Genomic DNA, 14506 nt, shown 5'->3' with positions numbered 1-14506 from the left:
ACAAGTGCAAAAAAGAAGGTAGGACTGTCAAGGCTGGATTGATTCCAGACAAGGATTAGAAAGAAAAATCATTGACATAAATGGTATAAAAATCTTACAGGAAGAAAAAGTAAGCAGGTGGAAGACAGCAACTTAGAAGCACTGAAGACCACCTCTCCTCCAGGCTCTGCCTGGCCAGCAAAGACTCTGCAGCTATCCTCCTGGGGGATCACAAGCATGCTAATGCCTAGCCTGGAAGCCCATTACATCCTACTTGTCTTTTATGTTTGCTAGCCAATAAATGACTGCTTTGTACTTTTCGGAGTCTCACTGTATACAGGAAAAGTTCCCCAAGGTGATCCAGAAAGAGACTGTTACACCTGTAACAAGTGAGCACTATTACCTTAAATGATCTTGAGTAAAGTAAGAAATTTTTATTACTGTTATCCAATATCACCCATTATCCCTCTAACTTATCTTACATCAAATCTGAGCTTTATTACAGGCAACCAATTTTCAATACCATGCCACAGTAAGCAATCTAAAATGAATAGGCTCATGTCAGCAATGAAAAGGTTATCTAGCCTCCAAAAGTCCAGTACATGTATATTCTTCCCTCTCAATTTTTACAGGTTTATTGTAACACTGACTGCCATGTAGGAATTGTTGCACTGATTAAAAATGACCTGGTCTGAGGCTTGCTTTTAATGTAAACTTGCTACACTTACTACACTTATTATTAATAATGTTAGAACATTCTGGAGTAAAGTGATGCCTGCAGGAATGCCTTCAATATCATGTAAATGCTTCCAAGCATCATTCATAAGAAATTTTCTAAAGAGCATTTTAGGAGATGTAATGATTAGAGAATAAGACAAACATTTAATTATAAAGCTGAAAAAAACTCCTTATTTCCAGATACAATACAGCATTCTTTATTATATTGTAAAATACCATTACTTACCAACCAAGAAAAAAGAAAATAGTAGGCAGAAGACCATTTTCTCTTTCTGTACTTGTATGCTATAGTAGGACAATAATTGCAGGGTGGCAAAGTCTTTGGTTACAGAAAATGAGAATGAGCCCAAACGCTGCAGCCATGGATGCAGAAATAAAGGTAAAGAGCTGCTTACCTTTGGAAGATCTCAGGTAGGCAGGGATCTCTGGCAAGAGATGCCCTCACCTCCACTGCCAACCCTTAAACAAGGTGTGGGAAGAGGTGGATCTGGCAATCAAAGCACATTCTCCCCCTCTTAATTTCTCCTCTCCCTAAGATGCTAGTAAGCCCCATAAGACATGGAAATCTTCTCACTCTTCAAATCTGTGGTCACAACTGCATCACTAGATACCTTACAGTTGCCCATTTCCAGTTGCTTCAGCATGAGGCTCACATACTACTGTTTGCCAGTTCCATAGTCCATCCTCCTCTTTCGGCTTCAATTCTCAGCTCTCTTCCTCCTTTCTTCTCTATCATCTATTCTCTTAAATGGCAGCAGCCTCCATGCCTTGTGATCTTTTTACCTTCACCACGATTCATTTCCTTATCTAGCCTACAATCACACACAGCAAAGCCAGGAGTAAACTGTCACTATAGACATTTGCCTTGTTTGTTCCTTACACAGATTTTGTCAATTCTCATTCTGAAAAGCTCCCTTCTTTAACTGTTATTTATCACTGTTGATTTTTCTGCACCACTCAACATCACCTTCCTGCTGTGGCCTATATTCAAACAAGAATCTCTGTATTTCTGTTTTCATTTTAATACTTGAGTATGCAATAACAACTTGCATTCATAGCACTTTTCATGAGAACTGCATAGCTCTTTACTTCTCTTAACATTACGTACTAATCTATGAATTAACACCTTTCTTACTGAAATACAGTGGCTGCAAAACAAAATGAATACAAAAACAAATACAGCAAGATGATTTCAGACAGGAAGGGAAAATAATAACCACAATTAAAAGAATATTACTATGGGGAAGGAAGAAAGAAAAAAAAGGATCGTAGTGAGTTGCTTAGAACACTAAATGCCAAATCCCTCTTCCACGAGTTATGAAAGAATGAAATTCTTGGCACAAGCGACCAAGATCTCACTACCCTGGTAACACCCAACAGATCCTACTTCCCACACAAGTGCTTCCTGCCACCACTTGCTTCACAAGATGCAGTTTAGAAACAAGTTTTTAGAAAAGTGAACATTGTTTTATCACAGTTTACACTATGCATCTGCTAGCAGAGTTTGCAAAAGGAAAACTCTAATTTTTCTGGTTGCTGTGAAACAACGATGCAACAGTTTTTTATGTACAGCCACACTGCAGATTTGGAGGCAAAATGTGAAATGATAATTTAGAGCTCCTATAGAAGGGATTGAAATCTCTTAACTTTTATCTCACAGAGTCATTTAATATAAAAATAAAAGTCAGCCAATTAAATCCAGCTTTTATTCAAGTTAACTGATCATAAACAGTTCTTCAAATAGAAAACAATTAGGACCACTTACATTTTTTTTTGTTACACGTTCTATTATACATTTGCAGAACACATTCAACTATGAAAACAGGCATAGCTTGGGGGATGAGCAAAAAACATTAACTACACAACCTTCAATCCTTCCTTCTCCAGCCCTGTTTCTATGAACTGTTTACCACGAGCATCCTCTGTTTGAAGCAAGGTGCTTCAACCTCATGGTACGCTCAGCCGTACCATGCCTTAGTTTCAGCTTACCCTCTAATACAGCAAGCTCCTTCCATCTCATTTATGAGAAAGTCAATCAACCCTATCGCTCTCAGACTCCAAAGACCCAGCTCAAGACCTCTCAGAAGCACAGGAGGAGTTTGTGCAAAGAATAAAATAGCTACCAGAGGCAGGATAAAACTTTGGTACAGCATGTGAAACACTTACTCTCCCCTCTCTTGCCACTATAGACCAAAAAAATTATTTTCTGGATTTGACTAGTTGCAGCATAGGACTGTTCCAAGCTACAAGTAACAGAACTAAAAGACCACTACTTCCTCACTCTGGCCCAGTTGTTTGTTTGAACAGTGTGGTTGATTAGTAGCTTGTTGGTTTGGAAGGAAATAAACTATGATGAAGGCAACGGTATCAAGCTTAGCAGAATTTGAATCTGAGTGCACTGAGAATGTGTCGCTGCCCTTTTTAACTTCTTTCATCCTGCTTAAGCACCAGAGAGAAAAGTGGCCAGGGCAGAAAGAAGTGCCATCAGACTACTCACGCACAGAGTCTAGACATGAGCTCATGACTGAAGCTGTTCATATCCACATCAACTTCCTATTCTACTTAACCCCTCCATCCCAGCTCACATTAGATCTTCTAAGTGACTTCACTAAGTCAGTCAGCAGCATTCCAAACAGAAATGGTACATGCAGCACAAAGTATTACTTACTCATTTCTCAAAGCATTTCATAAAGTCAGTTAGCTACAGCAAAGGCCTACTGCTGAAATTTAGTCTTTGTATCTGAAGCTCAGACGTACAATACAAGCTGAGAAAGCTATCTGATCACTCTGAGCAACCTTGCCTGTCAGAGTGTGCCTGGGCCTTCATTCCTTCTGTGGCCTAGCACAAACAAAGGAGACCCTGGGTTTAATTTACTACAATCCAATACACTTCCAGGACTGCAAGTGCAAATCACATCTTCACAAGCAATAAATCCTGCACCACTGGCCAGTCCCATGTGGAGATCGAGCAAATTTAGGCTCCCAATTACAAGCTGGATACTCTAGACTTCATTCTGCTAGTAGGAAAACACTTTGAAACGTGCTGGTGCTGAGCATAACTGCATAATGCAAAATCCTTAGGTAGGATACAAGGCAAATTCTCATCAAAAGGAACCCTTTGTCCATGTAAATGCAACTGTTCCCTCACACTGGCTGTTATCTCCAAGCTTACCCAGAACTTGTATGAAAACTTCAAGCTACTTTGAATGAACTCCCCATGACTCTAGCAGTCTCCAAGAGTGAGAAATCATCACAGCTCTCACTTAATCGGCTCAAGCAGAGTAGGTGTATGCCCCCACAACAGCATTTGCAAGAGAACAAGAAAATGGGTCTCAGAACTAAATGCCACTTTCTCACAGGTTGCTCACAGAACCTGCACCAGATCGCTAGGCAGGTTTTCAGGTACTTTTTACAGAAAGCAATTATTTGAGTGGAATTTTAATTTGTAAAGTCAGTAAAATATTGTGCATCCTCAATGATTTGGGAGGATTTAAATAACGTTTAAACTTCCTTTTTCATAGATAAAATACAAATAAAATAAAATCCACTTTCCACTGTTCATCTTTAGAGAAAAGAAGGCAAATACAAATGTACTTTGAGAAAGGACAATACACAATAGGAAGGACACGTTTTTACAGCCAAACTATATATGAAAAATCATAATGAGTTTTCTTCCTCAAGTGGCAAAACACTGATTCCATTATTTATTTTTGGGAGGCAAATACACGAACAATTTGAAAAACGTATAATTTACCTATGAAAAAGGGTGAGCTAATCACCTAAACAGTACAGAATCTCTTGTTATTCAATCATTTGGGCATTCCTAATTAAAGAACAAGAGAAACTCAGAGATACAGGACCTAGTTTAAATGATAGGGTAGTGTAGCACTCTTTCTCTTTAAAGTCTAGAATGATTTTGTTTGAATTCCAGTTTTGTGACTCTTCACGGCTAAAGTGCTTATCAAAAAGAGAAATGAAAAACAAGTTTCTAAGGGTTAAGTTATAAAGTCCCACTGGTTTTGTAACCTACTTGTTGCTCTTCCTACTGCTCACATTTGCTCAGTGGAATCTGCTAATCCAGGGAATTACTAAAGAACAAAGGAATCAGCCATGCTTACAGTCTGAGCTTCAGAGTGCTCTTCTGAACAAATCTGCACAACTGCACATATGGCTTCTGGCTTAACGCATATGAAGGATGATCAAAGTGCTATATGAAAGAAGCTGGCTGTACAAACAAACAAACATTTATTATTATCGTTTTAATTTTTAAAAAGTCCCCCTTGTAGCTGAAAAACGGCACTGGCGAGAGACTGAAACAAGAATAAAACAAAGGAAAAACAAAAGAAGATATAAGAATAAGATGTCCAAAGATCAAGGATCAGAAGTAGATTAGTAGGAACCAGAAGAAAATTTTCTGAGATTGAAACTAACAGCAAGCAGTAACAGAATACAAGGAAAAACTTGCAGTTTTTATCGTATTACAGCTGTGCTGTAGGTGTGAAAAAAACATAATGCAACAAAATGCCAACAGTATATTCATCTTCATAAAATTGCACACAGACTGTATCATGATTTGGAAGAGTCACAACGGTAAAATTATCAGCTTGATCTTAAAAGATAATGAGCAAAATCTAAGATGACAAAATTTCTCAACACCAGTAAGTGTCCTGAAGAAAAACACATGAATGAACGAAGAAAATATGAGATTAACTCTTCCACTGTCTCTGCAGACAGTGGCTTTACAGCAAAGCTGTTTCATGTATTGTCTAGCCACAGTCCTGCCAGCTACCAGCTTGTTGTGCTGCTACTTGGTAGCTGTTTTAATTTTTATGTTTTATGATGTGAAGGAAGTGGGTATGTAGAAACTACAAGGCACACAATGGCTATAGAAGTGCTGTGTATCTTATCCTTGCCTTAGACAGATCCTAAACCACATGAATTCCTTTTCCAAACTTCCAAAGTCCAAAAAGGCCGGCTTACTACTCAGTTCACCACCAGCTTTGAAAAACCACAGGGCTATTTAAATGACTTGGATACACACATTAGCTTCAATGGCAATGAACAAATCCAAAAAGAAAGTAGTCAGGTAATTTTCAGATCACTTACTTTCAAATCAGTGAGAGCAAAAACTTTCTTCTAATGTTTGTCATAACTTTTGCATGACTCAAATTTTAACTATACTTAAATACTACAAATAACCTGAAATATTAAACTAACTCTCCTTTAACAAGGTAAAGGAATACCTCAAGTTCATGCTTAGAAATTCCACTGGAAGAGTTTAATAACATTGTAAGCATTCAAGGCCAGGCTGGATGTGGCTCTGGGCAGCCTGCTCTCGTGGTTGGCAACTCTGCACATAGCAAGAGGGTTGAAACCAGGTGATCATTGTGGTCCTTTTCAATCCAGGCCATTCTATGATATGATGTGATATAAATATTCTTGATGTAGGGAAACGGAGAGGTATTAAGGAACAGAAGCTTGGGTGATTTTTGTTGTTGTTGTTTTTTGGTTTTATTGGAACAATAAAGCAATGGGAACCAAAGGAAACACTTAAAAACTTCTGAAATGAAGAATTTAAAAGCCTAAGTATTTGCTACGTTCTTTACCTTTCATATCTATATGACAGTGGAGAAAATAGTCAAGTTCTCTTATGCTGCTGTGCAATGTCATTATCAGACATTACTGTAACTGGACTTCCACCACTACACTTGCAATACTGAGATTTACTTATCCTTTACATCAGATTCTGCCACAGAAGTCCCTCTACTGTCAGTCAGAAAGACATTCAACCTCCCACATCTGGAAATATGACCTGTCTCAATTCCACCAAGTCTGAATTGCTACTGATTGCTAAAAAACAGAGATATGAGAAGCTGAGTTTCCCTGGAATTTACCCAGACAGTTTTACCCAGTCTGAGTCTGTCACAGACCCTTAGACAGAAGTCCCATCTTTCAAGAATCCAAGCAAAGCTCCTGCATGGCTGGCCTTTATTTTCATATCTCAGACAAATACTGCCAAGAACACATTTGAATTCTGTATTTCACATACTAATCGTTACTTGCATGCTTAATAAAGGTACACCCACTCTGCTTTTTAATGCCTTTTCTGTTGTCACTAATCTGTCCTCCCTTTAGATGCAGAAAACAGTAGGTATATTTCTTGTACTGCTTAAATATATAATGGTGCTCAAAAGAAAATTGTTAATTTGCCACACTAGCTCACTAACTCCTTGTTCATGCCTGGTTGGGTTTTTAGAAATGTTTCCTTGCATGTGCTAATCCCCTAAAAGTATCCAAAAATCAGAAGACCATTTCATGGTGAGCTTATTTTTTGCGAGACTAAAATCAAGATGATTCAATTTCTCATTTTGTGGACTGATACACGTAACCAACAAAATAAGTTTAAAATCTTATTAAAATCCAGATTTAAATCAAGATTTCTTTAGTCTGTTAGCCTACCCCAGAAACATTCTTTTATAGATTTTAATTATCACAAAATTACAAATAAATGGTATACAAGAAAGCCGTCTTCAGCACTTAATGCTGTTTATCAACAAGATTTTTTTTTTTAATGAGAAAATAAAAACTTTCTGAGGCAAATTTCAAAAACATCTGTTTTATTTCTCTAAGACTGCTTAAGCACAGGTGTTTCACAGTGAGAGCTGCTGCTATACTAAGGACATTTAGTCATATGTCCAATCTGATGATATAGATTAAGCCACAGAACAGCAACTCGAAGGGAATTTCAGTCATGAAATAAACACACTTCTCAGATGGTGGAAATAAGAATTAAATAAATGCCATGATAAAATAATGGATGGTAATAACAAAATACATAATGTAGAATACTTTAACTGCCCTGAAATTCCTTATTATATGTACTGTATATTACAGTTTGCTACTTAATAACAAACCAGAATAGATCACGAAATTATAGGCAGGAAACAAGCTACATCAACACCATAGCCATGGCAAAATCTTAAGCAAGAGATTATCCCATTTACCTTTCTTTCTACTGATCAATGCTTTTCAACACTGAAAATAAATTCTTGACCCACACTGAATGCTGCTGTCCCTTAGAAGTGAAGACAAGGAGTGAAGTGAGGGACAGCAGTAATGGTAAGTGAGGCATTTGCACAAACAATACATTTATTTTAATTTTATCATTACAATCACAAATGTTTAATAGCCTTTCACATCAGCCAGAGCTGTCCTGCAGTTATCACTGTGGGTAGGAAACAGCACATACCTGTCCAAGTCATGTGTATGGATTTGGCAAATACCATTGCACATACTTATTTTCACTCTTCTAATTTTGCAGTTTCTTGGGCAACTCTCCGTTGCTTTATACATCTCCAGTGGACTGCTCAGCTTAAGTTGCTTAACGCTGACATACAGACAGAAAGGAAGAAAAAACTTATTACTCATCATGTCATTATGTGTGTCGAGAGAGCTGAAGAACAAAAGACCAGCAGCTACCGTACTTTGTAAACAAAAGCTTCTCTCCATTCACCATGCTGTATTCAGAAGCAGATTTCAAAATTATTCAGTTTTACTCATAACAAAGTTTCCTCACATCTGAAAGGTGCCCGAGCATGTAGCATGGTGCAGGAAGCAACAGACTCACATGAATGAAACACACGCTCTACACAATTATTCAGCAACCAACATCCTACTGCGCTTTTTGTTCCTTCCTGGACACTATTTTCATAACAACAAGACTGGAGAATGGAGGAAGGAAATAAAACCCTGCATTATTTTCAAAAGTGGAACAGATGATGCTCATCTAAATGATGATGAGATTTGCGAGCAGTTGCAAGAAGAGAAGCAGTCCCTGGCTGTATGCAGCTATACACAGGTAAAATGGCGACACCCAGTGGGAGCAGCGCCGCATAAAACAGCTCCATTACGAGGCTGAAAAAACGTTAACCGAGAAGTAAGACAGCTTCATGTTTGCGCTCTAAAAAATGAATTAGTACTTACTTAAAAATAACTTGCCTATTTTTGTGAGCAGCTGGACTAAGCTGTAAGAACACCTGCTGTGAAGAGTTCTGCCACTGGCAGGGAAGTCCCAACAGACCCTAAATTCTGCTCTGCACGGCTCAGGGGCAGCACCGCAGGCTTTGCCCCCAGACAGCTAACATAGCTCCTGCAGCACCAAGCTGAGCAGGCAGATCCAGCAAACTAAGAAGGCATCTAAGAAATCAGTAGCAGAAAGAAGAGCAAAAAGGTGTAAAAAAAATATATATATATAAATAGATTAAAAAATAAGGTGAGGTATGATGTGTCTAAAGAGAGAGAAATGTGTAACATGGTAGGCTCTAACAGAAACATGTATCAAAGTACATTTCCTTATGCCTTAAGTAACCTTAGTTACTTCATTCTTAGAATAAAACAGCTTACCCAACAAATTGTTTTTTCAACTTTTTCTAGAAAATGAGTAGCCAGAGTCAAAATAAAGAGAAGCTACAAAGTCACTGAGCCACAGTTCCCTGGAGAGGACCATACCAGGGTCAACATACTGAGCCAGAGGCTTCTAAATTGAACTGTGGGCCTCTAAGAAATCACAGATAACCATCTACCCCCAAAAATAATGTGGTTTTGGTTTTTTGTTTTTTTTTTTTTGATGTGGTTTTTGTTTGTTTGTTTGTTTGTTTTTGGTTTTTGTTTTTTGGGGTTTTTTTTTGTATGGAATAATGCCCTGTTCAGGTACACAGATTGCTAGAAACCAGGTTTATTGTGCTCCTTCGCCTTAACCGGTATTACTGTATCATTTGTCAAGCTTCAAGCAAGAACTCACTACATCAAACTAATGGTTATGTGGACACGGATCAAAATCTTATTTTCCCCTTCTCAAAAGCTAAGGTGCCAAGAGACCATATTACAGCATCTCAGAACAGTTTGGGGCACACCCTTAGTATCTCCTCTGTTGATTTATGGAACATTTATCCTGCATAGTACCTACAGTTTATTTGGACCACAGAAAAAGGTGGGAGGGGGGGAAGGAGTACTGTTAGTGTTCAAGCATTAACTCATATGAATAAGCAAATAAATGCAACCATAAGCTCCATCTTGTATTTCTTTGGTTTTGACATTAGGCACAATGTACTTCTACTTTCCAGACCGAAAGAGATGCGTAAATCCAATTCTGAAGAATCTACACCAAAAACAGAGTACAGAAATAAAGAAAGGATGTAGCTGAAAAGAAGATAGTATGGACATTCCTTTACTTTTCTAATGAGTAAAACTCTTCCAGATTCTGAAGCTCAACATCATCACCTGGTTTTCTATAAATACTGTAGCACGCTTAATCTTCCTGAATTTCAGGCCTTTCGGCTGAACTCACTGCAAGTAAGCAAACTATCATTCCCAAAGAAACATTTCTGGGACCACAGCACATGCAGAAATCATAATTTGAGCTAGAAGAGCCCAATGGCTTTAAGGCACAGGCCTCAGGTGAACACCAGAGTGAATGTCATCACCCTGGGACACTGTAAACATCTGACCCTTTGGGGAAACAAACAGCCTCCTCTCCTACCTCATAATCCTACAGAGAGGAACCAGTTCTCTCAAGACACAGGATACAAGCCACCAACCTTCCCACTAGCCAAGCCTGACCCTACAACTTCCTATCAAGCCATCTGACAAAACCCAAAAGCCACAGAACACTGGCCCACAGCTCTGACTCTTCTAGTTCCACAAATACCCTCATTTGCTGTTCCCATTTTCCCATTACAATGAATGCTGTGAAGATGAACTAAATTTTATACTCAAAATGTATGGTGCTGTAGTATTACTTAAGAAAAAAAAAAAAAAAAAAAGTAATTTTCTTAAATACAGCAATTTTTCATGACTTGTGTTATTTCACATCCCTATCTGGACAGGAGTTTCTGCAGTTACATATGAAAGCCTCAGCATATAGATTTGAAGAATTTAGAGCAAATGTAGTTCTGTGCATTCCTCTCTCTCACAACTATGTCTTCAAAACTGCAGATGTTCTATTAAAAAAAAAAAAAAAAAACAAAAAACACAAAAAAACCACCTTTCCAAACTGTGATTTTTGCAATAAAAACCAGATGAGATCCAAACCTGTCTTTCCATCTACAGCTCGATAAAATCATTAAAACATACGGCATGAGCATTATCTTGCTGTCTCTTTTTTTATTGGATAGAATAACATTAAGCTCCCTTCATCTATTATATGAAGAGCAATACGTTTCAGGGATTTAAGCAAATGGTTTTTTTGTTCATTTGTTTGTTTGTTGTTGTATTTGTTTTCTTTTGTAACTAACAACTTTGGAAAAAAATAATTGATATGAATGAGAGAAATTAAAACAAAACAAAAAACCTCTCTGAGTTTGGGTGATATTCCATTTTATTTTCTAACGTTCCAGCTAAGCAGTTAACTCAAACTGCTGATCATTTACAATGACAAGAGCAAAATTCCACACAGTTTAATTCTAAGACTGTATTAACAGCACTAGCGCAAACAGAACCTACCACGCTTAATAAATGCACTCCCAGGTATAGACAACCACCTTGAGGTAACAATAGTTCTGAACTCAACAGTAACCATCACTTTACAATTACAGATTCTCAACAGTCTGCAACTCTCTTAAAAAATACATACTGTTTTTATATTCTGTGTGGTGAAGACCTCTTTATATACCAATGGAACTTGGCACCTCAAAAAAAAACCAAACCAAAACAAAACAAAACAAAAAAAAAACCAACCCAATTCTGTTTCATGGGACAGATGCTGAGATTTTTATTTCTTAAATTCACTTTTCTGCATGTCTGCAAAAGAAAGACACGATTAAAGTGCTTTTTAAGGCGCATTATACTGTTTATTGTAACTACTAAATAAAACTATTACTAGTACACAACATAAATAGTGGTTGAAGATGTAAATTTTACGTTCCCAGAACAAACTCGATAGTTGAGATGACATTCAGGTTTCAGCCTCTGACAGAATCATAGTATCATTTGAGCTGGAAGAGATCCTTAAAGGCTATTTGGTCCAAGTGCCCCGCAGTGAACAGGGACACCTACAGCTTGATCAGGTTGCTCAGAGCCCCGTCCAGCCTGACCTTGACTGTTTCCAAGGACTGGGCTCCCACCACCTCTCTGGGCAACCTGAGAAGGGCTGCTTAACTGGGTGACCCGCACCCCTGAAAAGGATGAGAAGTAACTGCTCTATAATACGCTATTCTCTACATGGACTACAAAACCAGCTAAAAACGTAGTGAATTCTTTAATCGCCTGCCTTCTATTCACCAAGTCTGATCCTATCCTCAGCGACAAGAGGTGAACTTACAGCTTAATACCCTTGCATCTATAAGAACAGCTCATGGAAACTGAGTTCCCGCTGCCCAGCCCGACCCACTACAACAGCTGCCACCCCCACCCCGCGCTGCCCGCTCCAGCGGGGCGGAGCGGCGGGCCCCGCCCTTACCTTCCCAGAGCAGCTGGCCGCCTTCCCGCCGCAGGAACTTGTACCAGAAAGGGCTGGCGGTGTCCTCGTCCGGCAGCAGCACCTCCCCCAACCACAGAACCGGCTCCTGGGCCGCCAGCGCCGCGGCCGGCCGGGCCGGCTGCATGGGCACGGCGCGCTGCGGGTCCCACTCGCCCAGCTCTGGTCGCGAGCCGGCCACCAGCAACGCGCCACCGCCCTCCGCTATGCGGGCCGGCAGCACCACGCCGAAGCGGAACAGCATGGCGGGCCGTGCCGGGCCGAGGACAGCGGGCAACGGGGTGGGGGGAGTGAAGCTGTGCCGCCGCCAGGGGCCGCCCCGCACCCTCACTTCCGGCGGGGGGACCGGGGCGGGCGGGGCGCTCCGGCTGGGACTTGGTGGGGACGTCTGGGAGTTGCCCGCGCGTTAAGGGTTTGTGTCACTCTCAGAGTTTAGGTATAGACTGACCAGGCACTCGAGCAGGGTCCTAGCGAGGTGGTTGGTCAGTGCTCAAGAGACCTTAGGATAATTACCTCATTAATAGGCTTTAACATTTGGTTAGTCCTAAAGCGGTCAGGCAGAAAAGTAGTCAGGCAGAAAATCTGAACTGCTGAACTGCTGAACTGCTGAACTGCTGTGCCCTACCCTACCCAACTCAACCTATCCGACCCTCTGACCGAACGGCATGGAGCTGTGTCAGGGGACAGGCGGCTGGGGGTTAGGGAAAGGTTCTGTGCCAGAGGGCGGTGGGCATGGAAGTGGCTGCCCAGGACAGTGAGCACGGCCCCGAGTTCAAGGAGTTGTTTCGTGTTGCTCTCATAGAGTCTGATTTTCTGAGGGGTTCTGTGGAGCCAGGGGTTGGACTCGGTGATTCTTATGGGCCCCTTCTAATTCGGGGTATTCAATGCATCTGTAACTCTTATCTCAGCAGGTAAATAATGAACTGAGGTTGCAAAAGGTTGCACGTTACATATATTGACTTTAGCAAGTGTTACTGCTTTGTTAAATGAAACTGCTGCAATTACTCTGGAGAGACTTAATTTAGTACAGCAAACACCTCATTAAATCACTGCTATACCTGCAGTGCTACAAACAGTCTCAAGGTTTGGTCCCAAGTAACGTGCTTAGCAGGATAGTTATACCTTCTCTGTGGGCAGGCAGACACCAGCCCTGGTGAGACCAGAAATGTGAGGGTTTGGGGGTGGGCAGCAGGTGGTAGACAGCTCTTTAAAAGTTCTGCAGCTCTGTATTGCCTGCATTCTGGCTTGCCCTTCTGGCTGTAATTTGGCAACTCCTACATGTAGCACTATTCAGGGCTTGCAAAGACTGAGGGAAAGGATGCGATCCAACCATTTATACGACAGTCCTTGTCTGAATACATCCATTTCAGAAGCATTTAAAGACAGAAACAGAGAAGTAATAACTTTATTTGGGTCAAGTTCTGGGAACAGGATGAAGGCCTTTCAGTGAATCAAAAGAAATCCTGCCTCAAAAGGTGGCTGCTTGTTTCCTGTGTTCAGTGCTGATGACATACTGAAGAGTATGTACTGCCAAATTTATTTTTAAGAATGCTTGAGCTCATTTTCACTGATCCTGATTCAACTTTTGTAAGTGATATGCCACCACTGTTCCAGACATAACCAAAGTGAAGGGGATTCTGGCAGTCCTCCATGCATTTCTGTTAGCACCAGCCCTTCTCCTAGCCCTGTTGCTTTCTTCCACAAAATCCTTGTTTCTACTCAACCTTACAGTCAAGCTAGCTGTAATCTATCTCATAACTGTCTTTCAAATATCTACCCTTGTAGCATACACTTTCATTTTAGTATTATGGGCAATACGGAGAGTAATAATAGACTTAGATTTTCTACCCCAAGCGTGACAGTAGCCCTAAAGGCATCTTCTGTCTACATAAAATCCCATAGAGGTGCTGGAGTCACCATCCCTGGAGGTGTTCAAGAAGAGGGTGGATGTGGCAGTGAAGGATGTGGGTTAGTGGTACGGTGGTAGTGGGTTGATGGCTAGACTGAATGATTTAGAGGTCTTCTCCCACCATAATAATTCTGTGATATGCAGCTGTTCATTCCAGGCACCATTTGAGCTAAGAAGCTGCAGGATCCAGCAACGCATCTGATAATTTAATTCCTGACTGTTAATGTAAAAAGACCAGCAGCATATATGTACCTTTAAGAAAGCTTAACTTCTTTATGTACCAAACCCTCATCATAGACCTGCAAGTGAAGCAATAAAAAATATATTTTTATTCTTGTGCAAAATACTAGCTGTAAAAATAATTCAGTCCATTTCTTCTCCATATTTCACCATAATTCATTTTGTAT

The 14506-nt window shown here is 40.1% G+C and overlaps 1 protein-coding gene across 2 annotated transcripts in view; it reads right to left on the bottom strand.

The window, feature by feature from the left end:
• Window positions 1-12485, bottom strand: part of EPM2A (EPM2A glucan phosphatase, laforin) — a 38177-nt gene extending 25692 nt beyond the window's left edge. The window contains exons 1-2 of one of the 2 annotated variants that reach the window (XM_052671028.1): window positions 12173-12289; window positions 7967-8104 (exon numbers count right to left, since the gene is read on the bottom strand). In XM_052671028.1, coding sequence (XP_052526988.1) covers window positions 7967-8003 — 37 coding nt within the window. In that variant the 5' untranslated portion in view covers window positions 8004-8104; window positions 12173-12289. Of the gene's footprint in view, window positions 1-7966; window positions 8105-12172 lie in introns of both variants that reach the window. The other variant, XM_052671019.1, reaches the window with a different exon arrangement.
• Window positions 12486-14506: the final 2021 nt, after the last annotated feature.

The sequence above is a fragment of the Tympanuchus pallidicinctus genome, unplaced genomic scaffold, assembly GCF_026119805.1.
Source record: "Tympanuchus pallidicinctus isolate F22 unplaced genomic scaffold, pur_lepc_1.0 scaffold1, whole genome shotgun sequence".
Classification (NCBI taxonomy): domain Eukaryota; kingdom Metazoa; phylum Chordata; class Aves; order Galliformes; family Phasianidae; genus Tympanuchus; species Tympanuchus pallidicinctus.
The sequence above is the reverse complement of the archived record's forward strand: the minus strand, read 5'-3'. Positions and strand labels throughout refer to the sequence as shown.